The 17,872-nt window shown below is 45.6% G+C and overlaps 1 protein-coding gene across 7 annotated transcripts in view; it reads right to left on the reverse strand.

The window, feature by feature from the left end:
* The window catches only part of LOC124128355 (SPARC-related modular calcium-binding protein 1-like), a 120,860-nt gene that overhangs the window by 30,795 nt on the left and 72,193 nt on the right, over positions 1-17,872 (reverse strand). For 6 of the 7 annotated variants that reach the window (XM_048384870.1, XM_048384869.1, XM_048384868.1 and 3 more), the window contains exons 3-4: positions 9,171-9,416; positions 8,532-8,576 (exon numbers count right to left, since the gene is read on the reverse strand). In XM_048384870.1, the coding sequence (XP_048240827.1) occupies positions 8,532-8,576; positions 9,171-9,416 (291 nt within the window). The remainder of the gene's footprint in view (positions 1-8,531; positions 8,577-9,170; positions 9,417-17,872) is intronic. The other variant, XM_048384865.1, reaches the window with a different exon arrangement.

Here is a 17,872-nt window from a genome sequence, read left to right on the forward strand (position 1 = left end):
CAGGTTCTTCAGACTGTGCGCTGTACTTGGTGCAACGGTTGCTGCCATAGATAAAGATAATTTGGAAGTAGTACCACAATGCGCGAAGCATGTCTCTGTTGGACTCAAAGAAATCTTGGAAACCTTCGATAATTCCACATAACAGGTACCATCCTTGGAGTACAATATATGAGAATTACGAGGGCTTGACAAGGCAATGCAAACAATGCGGGGATCACTCATCAATAATATAGCCAAGCTAGATGAAATCGACAAGCATATAGCTTATGAGTAAACAAAACTTGAACAGGCCGACGATGAATTCAGTTGACACAGTGTTGCGGAAAGATTACGTAACTTAGAAAATGAAATATCGGCCCACCTCGAAGCAGCTTCCACCAATAGAGAGGCACTTCATTCACAAATCAGTCGAATTTGAGAAACTATTGATCAAGTCCTCAATGATGACACAACACGGACATTGTTTAGAGAACAGGGGATAACTATTGCCAGTATCTTAACTGCATTGGGATTTATAATATCAACTTTGACTCTAGCGTGAAATGGAGGTGGTGGTGGCCGCAGGTGGTACGCCTCCATTGGATGGTGTAAAAGAATGGATAAAAAAGCATTTAAAGGCATTAGGAGAAGCACTAGGAAAGCTCGCTGGGAAAGCCGCGTCTGCACTTCCCGGTTTAATAGGGAGTATTGTATCCTGGCTCTTGAATTCATTAGCCAAGACCGCCACTTGGTTTAGTCAAAACTTGTGGGCAGTGATCGTAGCAATTGCCGGGCTGTTGTACGTATCCGCTAAAGACTATTTATCCAAATCATGAGTAAACCAACCATGACTCCACCTACTATAAACGCTGTTTTTTCATCGATATGTTGTTGATTTTGAGCGGCAATATGTGGTTTTACAACTTGTGGCTGTTGCACTTCTGTTACAGTAGATGACTGTGCTTTTACTTTTCCTGATTCGCCTGTATTTGTTTGCTTTATTAATTCAGTGTTAATATCTGAATTTATACCTGTTTTTTTGTTTATTGGAAGCAATAACAATTTTATTATTATAGCCTATCACCTTGCCAATCTTAAGTTCCATATTACTTCGAGACATGTATAGTCCTGCCCCCAAAATGTAGTCTACTTTGGATTGAGCGTTCTGTAATACATCTTGATATCGCTTTACAGAAGGTGGTATGTCAACTGGTGAAGCAATACCATCCTCTACATTTGCAACAAACTGTTTTTGCAAATCAAGCGCAGTCCCATAACCAATTATTCCTGTTCATGTTTGCGACTGTGCACCAAGATTTGCCTATTCTTATTGATTCATTAACTCTTAAAACTCCTGGGTAAGTAAAATTATTTTCTGTTGTATAATAACAAAATCATTCAAATCATTTCCGGCATGTTGTGGTTGCTCAACCTTTTGGACGGTAAGCAACACCATCCTTATAGTTCATACGATCGTCTCTCCACTCATTACTTGAGAGAGCAAAGCTCGGAAGAAGCTGGCCTCTTTTCAGTAAATCATTGCTGACTTCTTTAACAGAGTGTGTACCAGCATACGGAATACCTAGACCATAGTTAACTCCATGCAGACGCCTATCTTTACTCGTAGAAACATAAAATTCCTGACAAATATGGTCATATGCCCACCTATTGTATGGATTACTTGATGCATTCCATGCTCGATCCTGCGGTAATGGGGCACTAATTTCTTTAAGTATATGTCTAATCTGATAGTACACGTGACATGATAAAACAGACTTATTTAGTTCAAAGCCGGGGGTATAAAGAGATACCCTACATCCTGTTGTGGCACACCATATGGCAAAGTTTAACTGGTTTTGCCAAAATTGCATTGGATTGTGGAACCAATCATGTACCATTTTGGTGCTAGTTGCCACGAACCTGTATTTTTCAAAGATATCATGAAACTGAACAAAAAACTGAGCACCAGAGCCTCTTACTAAAATTGCCTGGTTCATAAGGTAAGTTGCTTCGATACTGCTCTCGGTATCAGCACCTCCCATATCGAAGTTATAATATAGTATCTTTGTATATTTAATATGTATGCTACACTCCCGGGAATAACAAATGGTCAGTCCATTCAACTGCTTCACGCTATTGACAACTCGGCTGGGCAACTTCAAGTTGCTCTCTGCGATATAACGTATTACCCATGGTGGACCATTATAAGTGCTGCGATGGGTAATAATAAGTTATTACTAGATAAAGACCGTCACATTATATGAGTCGAATGGGGTGCTGACTTTAAGCAGTGGAGTACATTCTATAAAACTTGACAGGGACTTAGCAAATACGTTTGGATTTATAAGAAGAGAAGTAACATTCGACACAATAGTTCATGGAGTTAAATTACCCGATATAGTTCCCTATCAAGAGTTATGCATCCATCTTGATCAGATCAGTACAACAGATAATATTCAACTCGAAAGTCCTTCAACTATGCTTAGAGCTGTTCCAGTCAAAGATGAAAAAAAAACAGTGGCAGGACGTAATCTTTCTCATCATTTCAATATAAAAATTTAAATCGGGGAATTATTACAGATCTCAAAATTTCTATATTAGATGTAAAACATCAACATGTACATATAGGATATTTCAGTGTAACAGTCTATATTATGAATAATGGTTGATTCTTCAGGCCCTGGAATGCATAACCTTAGACAGTGTAATACAATTGCGCTTTCCGATCTTGGAGACACAGACAGAATTGATAAACCCAGTACCGATGGTAAGTTATATGCTTTATACTTACAGGATAATGTATACAAGCGCAAAGAAGTTATATTCACAGCACCAGCACCTAATCTAGGAAATTTAAATGATGTCAACCTTACTTGGTTCAACAAAAACACTTCATACAGTCTTGCTCGCAATGATGATAATGAATGGGCTATGGTCGAAGTAAAAATCGAGTGGCTACTGAATATCGTCATTGTCCCATCATATGTGACGACGGGTAAAGTACATCATTTAACTAAGATAATGAATAGTGGGATCGTAGTCGGTGCTTATATCCTCTCAAAACGAAAGAGTGTGTTAGTCGCTCCCCTGCCAGATGACCCAGGCTATATGTTATTGAGTCGTCCATCATTAAAAGATGTTAGTTTAAATTGGTTACTGACTTCAATGATATACTAAATAACTTGAATGCTATACCTGATCGTTCTACAATTATTATTGAAATCTTGTGTGGGGATGCGCCAGAAGATGCATTTGAGATCTTACCAGGTCTATCAATTAAATGGCTTGAGAAACACCAACGTCAACGTTGCAGTATTATTTATATGGGAGTTGCAACCCTTGAGGAGGTTATATATGTAAGTGTGAGTGACATAAATGTAAGTGTGGGTGACATAAATGTAACTGTGAGTGCTATGTTTGTAAGTGTGGGTGACATATATGTAAGTGTGAGTGACTTATATGTAAGTGTGGGTGACATAAATGTAACTGTGAGTGCTATGTATGTAAGTGTGAGTGCCATATATGTAATGTGGGTGACATATATGTAAACGTGAGCGCCATATATGTAAGTTTGGGTGACATATATGTAACTGTTAGTGCTATGTTTGTAAGTGTGGGTGACATATATGTAACTGTGAGTGCTATGTTTGTAAGTGTGGGTGACATATATGTAAATGGGAGTGACATATATGTAAGTGTGAGTGACATATATGTAACTGTTAGTGCTATGTTTGTAAGTGTGTGTGACATATATGTAACTGTGAGTGCTATGTTTGTAAGTGTGGGTGACATACATGTAAATGGGAGTGACATATATGTAAGTGTGGGTGACATATATGTAACTGTGAGTGCTATGTTTGTAAGTGTGGGTGACATACATGTAAATGGGAGTGACATATATGTAAGTGTGGGTGACATATATGTAACTGTGAGTGCTATGTTTGTAAGTTTGGGTGACACATATGTAAATTGGAGTGACATATATGTAAGTGTGAGTGACATATATGTAACTGTTAGTGCTATGTTTGTAATGTGGGTGACATATATGTAACAGTGAGTGCTATGTTTGTAAGTGTGGGTGACATATATGTAACTGTGAGTGCTATGTTTGTAAGTGTGGGTGACATATATGTAAATGGGAGTGACATATATGTAAGTGTGAGTGACATATATGTAACTGTTAGTGCTATGTTTGTAAGTGTGGGTGACATACATGTAAATGGGAGTGACATATATGTAAGTGTGGGTGACATATATGTAACTGTGAGTGCTATGTTTGTAAGTGTGGGTGACATACATGTAAATGGGAGTGACATATATGTAAGTGTGGGTGACATATATGTAACTGTGAGTGCTATGTTTGTAAGTGTGGGTGACATACATGTAAATGGGAGTGACATATATGTAAGTGTGGGTGACATATATGTAACTGTGAGTGCTATGTTTGTAAGTTTGGGTGACATATATGTAAATGGGAGTGACATATATGTAAGTGTGAGTGACATATATGTAACTGTTAGTGCTATGTTTGTAATGTGGGTTTCATATATGTAACTGTGAGTGCTATGTTTGTAAGTGTGGGTGACATATATGTAAGTGTGAGTGACATATATGTAGGTGTGGGTGACATATATGTAACTGTGAGTGCTATGTATGTAAATGTGAGTGCCATATATGTAAATGTGAGTGCCATGTATGCAAGTGTGGGTGACAAATATGTAAGTGTGAGTGACATATATGTAAGTGTGAGTGCCATGTATGCAAGTGTGAGTGAAAGATATGTAATGTGGGTGACATATATGTAACTGTGAGTGCTATGTTTGTAAGTGCTGGTGACATATATGTAAGTGTGAGTTACATATATGTAGGTGTGGGTGACATATATGTAACTGTTAGTGCTATGTTTGTAAGTGTGGGTGACATATATGTAACTGTGAGTGCTATGTATGTAAATGTGAGTGCCATATATGTAAATGTGAGTGTCATATATGTAAGTGTGGGTGACATATATATATAAGTGTGAGTGCCATATATGTAAATGTGAGTGCCATATATGTAAATGTGAGTGCCATATAAGTAAATGTGAGTGCCATATAAGTAAATGTGAGTGCCATATATGTAAGTGTGGGTGACATATATATATAAGTGTGGGTGACATATATATATAAGTGTGAGTGCCATATATGTAAATGTGAGTGCCATATATGTAAATATATAACAGATGAGACACTGGTTCCTTTCCTTGCTTCAGGCGGTATACCCGGAGCTTAAGTTAAACTTCTTGGCCAAATTGCTTTGTTTTGGTTTTGCCAAAGCGATACCTACTTCTTGCAAAATGTCCTAAATGTCCCAAAATTTCACAGAGACGTTATTAGTGAGGAAGTCCAGCATTGCACAAAATGGGATCTCAGTAAACTTCAGATGATATTTGCTTTCCGTTTTGACCAAATAAGTGAGTCTGATTTTACGCCACGTTTAGCAATATTCCAGCTACATCACTGCGGAGGAAAACAGAAATGGACTTCATCGTACCCATGTCGGGAATCGAACCCTGGCCTTCGGCGTGACGAGCGAACGCTTTAACCATTAGGCTACCCGCCCGCCCCTTGACCAAATAACCTGAACCTTCACCTGAAGATAGATATGTAGCCACGTTGGTGATGAACGCCCCATGTATTCAAAGAATCAAGTTTCCCCTTTTATTTGTCATGGGAAATAGTTGTGTGCAAAGTTGAAAATTCAAATATTTTGACATATTTGTACTTGGTTCTTTTCTGAGATTTAACATATTCAAGCAAATCTTTGAGTTTTTGAGAATACACATGGTATCAAATCTACTTGTCTCAAACACCCTCTGTGAATATGAAGAAAGCTCTTCCTTGAATGTATGAACGATTATGGTTAATCTTTGAGACAAGGTTTTGTTGGTACAATTGCACGACCAAGCATATATCGCAGTTTATCATGTGTCGTTGCCATGAGGCTTTGGAATCCTGCACAAGGGAGGAGTGGGCGTGTCTTCAGGTTTTGAAGCAACACATTGATGGTACTGGTTCGTGGTTTTGGCAGATGTATTCCTCACTTAACATGCTGGCCTTATGTACGACATTATGTCACATACCAAGTTCTAAATAAATGTTGTGATGCTAACACATAATAGTTATAAACCACCACAACGAAGATCGAACGTTAAGCTCGTTAATTCCAGAACTCGACTCTTCAGTGAATACTGATAAATATGTCTGCAGGCCCATTTTACCCTTACCCAGACACATGACTACAATTACTTGTATTAATAACGTGAGTGAGAGAGTTGTGTTTAACGCCATTTTTAACAGTATTCCAGTTATATCAAGGCGTGTCAGCTTAATGTGGGAGGAAAGCCCGAAGTGGTGCAGGTCTTAGACGTTAACCACTTTCGTTAAACCCACGAGCACGGGTATAGTGCTGACAAACCTAGAAACATAATCGGGGCGAACCAGGATTCGTACCCGCAATCATAGGTTTCTGGCGTGCCCAAGGGACGCAACTCTGCACAGCGAATCGCGGCCAACCGTGCCCCCGTATTAATAACGAGTACATCCGGGTACATATATGCCAACGAATACCACCGGGTGTGCCAACAAGTTCCTATAGGTACATTTATGCCAACGAATACCTCCGGGTACACATATGCCAACGAATATCCGGTACATATATGCCAACGAGTACATCCGGGTACATATATGCCAACGAATACCTCCGGGTGCATAAAGGCCAACGAATACCTCCGGGTACATATATGCCAACGACTACCTCCGGGTACATTTATACCAACGAGTACCTCCGGGTAAATATATGCCAGCGAATACCTCCGGTTACATTTTTACCAACGAATGCCTCCGGGTACATATATTCCAACGAGTACCTCCGAGTACATATATGCCAACGACTACCTCCGGGTACATATATGCCAACGACTACCTCCGGGTACATATATGCCAACGACTACCGCCGGGTACATATATGTCAACGAATACCGCCGGGTACATTTATACCAACGAATGCCTCCGGGTACATATATGCCAACGAGTACCTCCGAGTACATATATGCCAACGACTACCGCCGGGTACATATATGCCAACGACTACCTCCGGGTACATATATGCCAACGACTACCGCCGGGTACATATATGTCAACGAATACCGCCGGGTACATATATGCCAACGAGTACCTCCGGGTACATATATGCCAACGAGTACCTCCGGGTACATATATGCCAACGACTACCGCCGGGTACATATATGCCAACGAATACCGACGGGTACATATATGCCAACGACTACCGCCGGGTACATATATGCCAACTAGTACCTATGTACACAATGCACTTACGGTTGCGAATATGACAGTGTGGATTGGTACGTTCCAGCTATGACTGGAGAGTTTGATATCCAAGGTATCAACAACCAATCAAATACGCCTGTAATAACAAGCTGGGTCGTGGTATAGTCAGCTGAAGCGATAATCGTATTAATTCGGAATACTACAAGAGTCACTTTTATCACCAGACACCACGATCGACTGTTTTAGGCGACCACACAATCTGGCTGTTTCTGGGCTTGTGACCTCTACTGTTCCCGCTGTGCGTGAGAGAGTCCCGTATCTCACCGCGCCGACAATAATCTGCCCTCACCACGACAGAGAGAGCAGACATTCTCAATGGACGCACTGGGCCAGGCAAACGCCGACATTCGCACAGGTGTTCGCCAATTATCCACCAGGAATGTGTGAGGCACGGTCCACGGCGCTAGAAGCTTGTGTACATATATATATATATATATATATATATATATATATATATATATATATATATATATATATATATATATATATATGTATGTGTGTGTGCGTGTGCGTGTGCGTGTACGTGTACGTGTGCGTGTGAGAGAGATACCAGAGCAGGGGTAGCTCCAACACATGTATGAAACCCATGCCTTTGTAATGACCTCAACATGCGTCTACGAGTGAGTGAGTGAGTGAGTGAGTGAGTATGGTTACACGCCACTTTTAGCAACATTCCAGCAATAACACGGCAGGGGACACCAGACATGGGCTTCACACATTGTACACATGTGGGGAATTGAACCCGGGACTTCGGCGTGACGAGCGAACGCTTTAACCACGAGGCTACCCAACGGCCCAATGCGTCTACGATGTATTGAAACACTTATAATGACCTTATCATGCGTCTACAAATGTTATTTGTCGATATCTACGCTTCGGTTATGCTTGTATTGTCAGACCCTCGGAACTGACCATCATCACGTGCCTGTGGTGTGTGGAAACGCTTATGATACTGTATACGCTTGTATACTCCCCAGGGAGATGAGAATGAAGGTTAAGTGCTCACTAATCCACTGACCGGGGTACCAACCTTTCCAGCATGGTTTTAGGTGTGGTCATGCACATTATCGTTATTATTGTTATAATTATTTATTATATTGGCCCCAACAATACGACTGTGTTGAGGAGGCGGAATTGATACAATGGTACTAAAAACAAACTTACGCTTTTTCTTCCGTTTTTTTCCCGGCTTCCTCTTTTTGCGCCTACCTGTGGGAACAAAAACGCTTCGTGTGAAGTCTTCTGTCAGGTGTTCTCACTCAACATTCAGTAGGTTGTCATCAGATACATCATTGTGATGACGTCATTGTATGTCATTATGCAAAATTATAGAGAAATCATGTTTGAGAAAATCAACTCTCGGAATCAACCGATTCTCGTGATTTCTCAATTACACAGCTACAATTGCCTGTATGGAACTTCTATCAAACGAGTTGGGATCTACGCCACTTTGAACAGTATTCCAGTTCTACCACGGCGTATCAGGTTGATGCTAGAGGAAAGCCCGAAGTGATGCCGGTCTCTCAAGTTTATCAATTCGGTGAGAACCACGTGCACGCTATGGTTCGGGCGAAGCAGGATTCGAACCCACAATCACAGGTTTGTGGTGTGCCCAAGGGACGCAACTCTGCACAGCGAATTGCGGCGCCATAGACGACTGGGCCGACCGTGCCTCCTATTAAACGCGATATAGCTCGTTAATATATGTCATCTGAACGTTATCTGAACGTAAATGAGGAAGAGAGCGAACTGAACCAGACACAAATGAATTTTTTTATATCAGAATAATAAATCAGCGTTGACCTCGTCTACCTCTCCCACACCGAGGTCGGCGGTCTTTCACGGACGTCCCCGGGATGTGGTGGCCGTCTTTGGTGCTGCACCAGCAGTAGCCGGTGGCGTGACACTGGACCTCCGCGAACGTGCCGTCACCACTGCAGACGGGAACGAACACCACCGACTTGTCCTGTTTAGCCGACTCCATTGCCTGTGCGCGTTCCTCGGGGCATCTCCCCTCGTAGCTACGGGCTCCCCCATCCTCAGCACCGGCTGCAGGAGAGAACAGCAGTGTCAAATAGGTGAGTATGTATTTCAAAGCATCGCAGATATTACTCTATTTTCTTATCTGTCTTAAAGTCTCTAATTCACGTGTGGAAAAGGGGAAACACTGCAAAGATATATGTTAATCAGGATTAAAGCGTCATCTGATGATGATACCATGGGATTAATAAGAGCCCATTTCTGGTGTCCAAGGTGTTCAAGGGTATTGATGGGCCGGGATGCTAATAGGGTATTGACGGGCCGGGATGCTAATAGGGTATTGACGGGCCGAGATGCTAATAGGGTATTGACGGGCCGAGATGCTAATAGGGTATTGACGGGCCGAGATGCTAATAGGGTATTGACGGGCCGAGATGCTAATAGGGTATTGACGGGCCGAGATGCTAATAGGGTATTGACGGGCAGAGATGCTAATAGGGTATTGACGGGCAGAGATGCTAATAGGGTATTGACGGGCAGAGATGCTAATAGGGTATTGACGGGCAGAGATGCTAATAGGGTATTGACGGGCCGGGATGCTAAAAGGGTATTGACGGGCCGAGATGCTAATAGGGTATTGACGGGCCGGGATGCTAATAGGGTATTGACGGGCAGAGATGCTAATAGGGTATTGACGGGCCGAGATGCTAATAGGGTATTGACGGGCCGAGATGCTAATAGGGTATTGACGGGCCGAGATGCTAATAGGGTATTGACGGGCCGAGATGCTAATAGGGTATTGACGGGCCGAGATGCTAATAGGGTATTGACGGGCCGAGATGCTAATAGGGTATTGACGGGCAGAGATGCTAATAGGGTATTGACGGGCAGAGATGCTAATAGGGTATTGACGGGCAGAGATGCTAATAGGGTATTGACGGGCAGAGATGCTAATAGGGTATTGACGGGCCGGGATGCTAAAAGGGTATTGACGGGCCGAGATGCTAATAGGGTATTGACGGGCCGGGATGCTAATAGGGTATTGACGGGCAGAGATGCTAATAGGGTATTGACGGGCCGAGATGCTAATAGGGTATTGACGGGCCGAGATGCTAATAGGGTATTGACGGGCCGAGATGCTAATAGGGTATTGACGGGCCGAGATGCTAATAGGGTATTGACGGGCAGAGATGCTAATAGGGTATTGACGGGCAGAGATGCTAATAGGGTATTGACGGGCAGAGATGCTAATAGGGTATTGACGGGCCGAGATGCTAATAGGGTATTGACGGGCCGAGATGCTAATAGGGTATTGACGGGCCGAGATGCTAATAGGGTATTGACGGGCCGGGATGCTAATAGGGTATTGACGGGCCGAGATGCTAATAGGGTATTGACGGGCCGAGATGCTAATAGGGTATTGACGGGCCGAGATGCTAATAGGGTATTGACGGGCCGGGATGCTAATAGGGTATTGACGGGCCGAGATTCTAATAGGGTATTGATGGGCCGGGATGCTAATAGGTTATTGACGGGCCGAAATGCTAAAAGGGTATTGATGGGCCTAGACGATACAAGAGTATTGATGGCCTAGACGATACCCAGAGACTGGTTGGCCTTGACGATACGGGAGGGTTGATGGGCCTTGACGATACAGCAGTATTGTTGGTCCTTGACGATACACAGAGATTTATTGACCTAGACGATACAGGAGGATTGATGGAATTAGACGATCAGAAGGATTGATGTGCCTAGACGATACACAGAGATTGATGGACCTAGACGACACAGGAGGATTGATGGACCTAGACAATACACAGAGATTGATGGGCCTAGACGATATACAGAGATTGATTGGCCTAGACGATATACAGAGATTGATTGGCCTAGACGACACAGGAGGAGTGATGGACCTTGACGATACAGGAGGATTGGTGGGCCTAGACGATACAGAAGGATTGATTGCCTAGACGATACAGAAGGATTGATTGCCTAGACGATACAGAAGGATTGATGGGAGGTATCGTGCAGTCCTAACACGACCACAAGTACACGGAGTAAAACAAGGGTAATGAAGTACAAGATCAACTCTTCCCAAGCTGATGACAGAAAATCAACTGCACTGGATGATTGATAGGAGTAGGAAGCTGATACACGAAGATAGACGTAATCCCCTTCACTGCGCTGCCGGGTCTGGAAGTCTGGAATGTCGGATAACATTTCAATCATCAAGGTGTCAAGATTACCCTCCTAACATTGATACTTATACTCGGAGACTTGCAGGTGCGCTGGATGTAAGTGTAGAGGGGAGGTGGGGTGGGGTAGGGGATGGGGGGTGCGGTTGTTCGGGAGGGAAGGGGTCGGGGTGTTCAGGAGGGAGGGGGGGTGGGGTGGTTCTTTGGCAGGGCACGGGAGGATGTTATCAGGGTGTAGGGAGGCATCTCGTGGGGCATGGTCGCGAATTGAGGAAGGAATGTGTGTATATAGGTGGACTTCATGATGGTTGATTAAAGGACTGCGTACGTGCAGGTGGACTTGGTAGTGCATTGATAAGGGACTGCGTACGGGCAGGTGGACTTGGTAGTGCATTGATAAGGGACTGCGTACGTGCAGGTGGACTTGGTAGTGCATTGATAAGGGACTGCGTACGAGCAGTTGGACTTGGTAGTGCATTGATAAGGGACTGCGTACGAGCAGTTGGACTTGGTAGTGCATTGATAAGGGAGTGCGTACGAGCAGTTGGACTTGGTAGTGCATTGATAAGGGACTGCGTACGAGCAGTTGGACTTGGTAGTGCATTGATAAGGGACTGCGTACGGGCAGTTGGACTTGGTAGTGCATTGATAAGGGACTGCGTACGTGCAGGTGGACTTGGTAGTGCATTGATAAGGGACTGTGTACGAGCAGTTGGACTTCATAGTGGTTGATTAAAGGACTGCGTACGAGCAGTTGGACTTGGTAGTGCATTGATAAGGGACTGCGTACGTGCAGGTGGACTTGGTAGTGCATTGATAAGGGACTGCGTACGTGCAGGTGGACTTGGTAGTGCATTGATAAGGGACTGCGTACGAGCAGTTGGACTTGGTAGTGCATTGATAAGGGACTGCGTACGAGCAGTTGGACTTCATGGTGGTTGATTAAAGGACTGCGTACGAGCAGTTGGACTTGGTAGTGCATTGATAAGGGACTGTGTACGAGCAGTTGGACTTCATGGTGGTTGATTAAAGGACTGCGTACGAGCAGTTGGACTTGGTAGTGCATTGATAAGGGACTGCGTACGTGCAGGTGGACTTGGTAGTGCATTGATAAGGGACTGCGTACGTGCAGGTGGACTTGGAAGTGCATTGATAAGGGACTGCGTACGAGCAGTTGGACTTGGTAGTGCATTGATAAGGGACTGCGTACGAGCAGTTGGACTTGGTAGTGCATTGATAAGGGACTGCGTACGTGCAGGTGGACTTGGTAGTGCATTGATAAGGGACTGCGTACGAGCAGTTGGACTTGGTAGTGCATTGATAAGGGACTGCGTACGAGCAGTTGGACTTGGTAGTGCATTGATAAGGGACTGTGTACGAGCAGTTGGACTTGGTAGTGCATTGATAAGGGACTGCGTACGTGCAGGTGGACTTGGTAGTGCATTGATAAGGGACTGCGTACGAGCAGTTGGACTTGGTAGTGCATTGATAAGGGACTGCGTACGAGCAGTTGGACTTGGTAGTGCATTGATAAGGGAGTGCGTACGAGCAGTTGGACTTGGTAGTGCATTGATAAGGGACTGCGTACGTGCAGGTGGACTTGGTAGTGCATTGATAAGGGACTGCGTACGTGCAGGTGGACTTGGTAGTGCATTGATAAGGGACTGCGTACGAGCAGTTGGACTTGGTAGTGCATTGATAAGGGTCTGCGTACGAGCAGTTGGACTTGGTGGTGGATTAATCAGGGACTGTGTGCGAGCAGTTGGATTTGGTGGTGGATTAATGGGGGACTACGTGTAGGAGGTGGACATGATGGTGGATTAATGGGGGACTACGTGTAGGAGGTGGACATGATGGTGGATTAATGGGGGACTACGTGCGAGCAGTAGAACTTGGTTGAGGGTAATGAGGGACAGTATGCTGCAATTTACAACACGTGTGTCAGCGCAGCCATGTCCAGCGGCATTCTGGCCACCGACAACACCTGTGTCAGCACAGCCATGGCTAGCGGCACTCTGGTCACTGGCAACCTCTGTGTGGGCGCAGCCATGTCTAGCGGCAATCCAGCAACCGACAACACCTTTGTCAGCGCAGCCATGACACTCTAGCCACCAACAACAAATGTGTTAGCGCAGCCATGTCTAGCGGCATCGTAGCCACCGACAACATCTGTATCAGCGCAGGCATGACACGGCACTTGAGCCACCAACAACACCTATCTCAGCGCAGAATTGGCACTCTAGCCACTGACACCATCTGTGTCAGCTCAGCCATGGAACTCTAGCCACCGACATCAGTTGCAACGCAGCCATGGCACTCTAGCCACCGACAACACCTTTGTCAGCGAAGCCATGGCTAGCGGCACCGTAGCCACCAACAACATCTTTGTCAGCACAGCCATTGTACTCTAGCCTCTGCCAACATCTGTGTCAGCGCACCAACAACACATGTGTCAGCACAGCCATGGCCCTCTAGCCACTGACATCTGTGGCAGCGTAGCCATGACGCTCTAGCCACCAACAACACCTGTGTCAGCGCAGCCATGGCACTCTAGCCACTGACAACATCTGTGTCAGCGCAGCCATGACGCTCTAGCCACCAACAACATCTGTGTCAGCGTAGCCATGGCACTCTAGCCACTGACAACATCTGTGTCAGCGCAGCCATGGCACTCTAGCCACAGACAACATCTGTGTCAGCGTAGCCATGACGCTCTAGCCACAGACAACATCTGTGTCAGCGCAGCCATGACGCTCTAGCCACCAACAACACCTGTGTCAGCACAGCCTTGGCACTCTAGCCACTGACAACATCTGTGTCAGCGCAGCCATGGCACTCTAGCCACTTACAACATCTGTGTCAGCGCAGCCATGGCACTCTGGCCACTGACAACATCTGTGTGGGCGCAGCCATGTCTAGCCACTCACTAGGAACTGCGAACACCTGTGTCAGCACAGCCATGGCACTCTAGCCACTGAGAACATCAGTGTTAGCGCAGCCATGGCACTCTAGCAACCCACAACACCTGTGTAAGAGCAGCCATGGGACTCTCTTGCCACCGACAACGCACCTTTGTCAGCGCAGCCATGTCTAGCGGCTCTCTAGCCACTGACAACATCTGTGTCAGCGCAGCCATGGCACTCTATTCTCTGACAACACCTGTGTAAGCGCAGCCATTTTTTACGCCATCCCCGACTTCATAGCGGCAAATGACATTTATATTTCACGTTAACACAAACACGTGGCCCTGGTTATACAGGTGACTCCCAACAGAGACACGTAGCACCCGGACGCGTAGATCTGTAAAATACAATTCTACAAGCTGTAATTGCGTCAAAATAACATACTTGATACTGTGAGTACCTGCTGCCCTGCGTATCACTTATCCCCAGGTGTGTAGCAGATCTCACCCTATGTCAGCACACATTGTAGGTGAAGTGACAAGCCCGACACATCATCCCCTTCCCAATCTGCACAGTAAGAATCTGTGGCAGGCCTTTGATTAATGTGACAAATGTGACGCTTATGCACACGTGCACTCCCGCACGCACGCTATATCTGACAAGCACTGCCTCTCACCCTACATCACCCTTACTATTTCTCACAAGCACTGCCTCTCACCCCACATCACCCTTACTATTTCTCACAAGCACTGCCTCTCACCCCACATCACCCTTACTATTCCTCACAAGCACTGCCTCTCATCCCACATCACCCTTACTATTTCTCACAAGCACTGCCTCTCACCCCACATCAACCTTACTATTTCTCACAAGCACTGCCTCTCACCCCACATCACCCATGTATCACAAGCACTGCCTCTCACCCCACATCACCCTTACTATTTCTCACAAGCACTGCCTCTCACCCCACATCAACCTTACTATTTCTCACAAGCACTGCCTCTCACCCCACATCACCCTTACTATTTCTCACAATCACCGCCTCTCACCCCACATCACTCTTACTATTTCTCACAATCACTGCCTCTCATCCCACATCACCCTTACTATTTCTCACAATCACTGCCTCTCACCCCACATCACCGATGTATCACAAGCACTGCCTCTCACCCCACATCACCCTTACTATCTCTCACAATCACTGCCAATCACTGCCTATCACCCCACATCACCCTTACTATCTCTCACAATCACTGCCTCTCACCCCACATCACCCTTACTATCTCTACAAAAGCACTGCCTCTCACCCCACATCACCCTTACTATCTCTCACAAGCACTGCCTCTCACCCCACATCACCCTTACTATCTCTCACAATCACTGCCTCTCACCCCACATCACCCTTACTATCTCTCACAAGCACTGCCTCTCACCCCACATCACCCTTACTATTTCTCACAATCACCGCCTCTCACCCCACATCACTCTTACTATTTCTCACAATCACTGCCTCTCATCCCACATCACCCTTACTATTTCTCACAATCACTGCCTCTCACCCCACATCACCGATGTATCACAAGCACTGCCTCTCACCCCACATCACCCTTACTATCTCTCACAATCACTGCCAATCACTGCCTCTCACCCCACATCACCCTTACTATCTCTCACAATCACTGCCTCTCACCCCACATCACCCTTACTATCTCTACAAAAGCACTGCCTCTCACCCCACATCACCCTTACTATCTCTCACAAGCACTGCCTCTCACCCCACATCACCCTTACTATCTCTCACAATCACTGCCTCTCACCCCACATCACCCTTACTATCTCTCACAAGCACTGCCTCTCACCCCACATCACCCTTACTATCTCTCACAAGCACTGCCTCTCACCCCACATCACCCTTACTATTTCTCACAATCACTGCCTCTCACCCCACATCACCCTTACTATTTCTCACAATCACTGCCTCTCACCCCACATCACCCTTACTATCTCTCACAAGCACTGCCTCTCACCCCACATCACCCTTACTATCTCTCACAAGCACTGCCTCTCATCCCACATCACCCTTACTATTTCTCACAATCACTGCCTCTCACCCCACATCACCCTTACTATTTCTCACAATCACTGCCTCTCACCCCACATCACCCTTACTATTTCTCACAATCACTGCCTCTCAACCCACATCACTCTTACAATTTCTCACAATCACTGCCTCTCACCCCACATCACCCTTACTATTTCTCACAATCACTGCCTCTCACCCCACATCACTCTTACTATTTCTCACAAGCACTGCCTCTCACCCCACATCACCCATGAATCACAAGCACTGCCTCTCACCCCACATGACCCTTACTATTTCTCACAAACACTGCCTCTCACCCCACATGACCCTTACTATTTCTCACAAGCACTGCCTCTCACCCCACATCACCCTTACTATTTCTCACAATCACTGCCTCTCATCCCACATCACCCATGTATCACAAGCACTGCCTCTCACCCCACATCACCCTTACTATTTCTCACAAGCACTGCCTCTCACCCCACATCACGCTTACTATTTCTCACAAGCACTGCCTCTCACCCCACATCACCCTTACTATTTCTCACAATCACTGCCTCTCATCCCACATCACCCATGTATCACAAGCACTGCCTCTCACCCCACATCACCCTTACTATTTCTCACAAGCACTGCCTCTCACCCCACATCACCCATGTATCACAAGCACTGCCTCTCATTCCACATCACCCTTACTATTTCTCACAAGCACTGCCTCTCACCCCACATCACCCATGTATCACAAGCACTGCCTCTCACCCCACATCACGCTTACTATTTCTCACAAGCACTGCCTCTCACCCCACATCACCCTTACTATTTCTCACAATCACTGCCTCTCACCCCACATCACCCTTACTATTTCTCACAATCACTGCCTCTCACCCCACATCACCCATGTATCACAAGCACTGCCTCTCACCCCACATCACCCTTACTATTTCTCACAAGCACTGCCTCTCACCCCACATGACCCTTACTATTTCTCACAAGCACTGCCTCTCACCCCACATCACCCATGTATCACAAGCACTGCCTCTCACCCCACATCACCCTTACTATTTCTCACAATCACTGCCTCTCACCCCACATCACTCTTCCTATTTCTCACAAGCACTGCCTCTCATTCCACATCACCCTTACTATTTCTCACAATCACTGCCTCTCACCCCACATCACTCTTCCTATTTCTCACAAGCACTGCCTCTCATTCCACATCACCCTTACTATTTCTCACAATCACTGCCTCTCACCCCACATCACCCTTACTATTCCTCACAAGCACTGCCTCTCACCCCACATCACTCTTCCTATTTCTCACAAGCACTGCCTCTCACCCCACAT

Source organism: Haliotis rufescens, unplaced genomic scaffold (assembly GCF_023055435.1).
Source record: "Haliotis rufescens isolate VD_foot unplaced genomic scaffold, xgHalRufe1.0.p SCAF_51, whole genome shotgun sequence".
Classification (NCBI taxonomy): domain Eukaryota; kingdom Metazoa; phylum Mollusca; class Gastropoda; order Lepetellida; family Haliotidae; genus Haliotis; species Haliotis rufescens.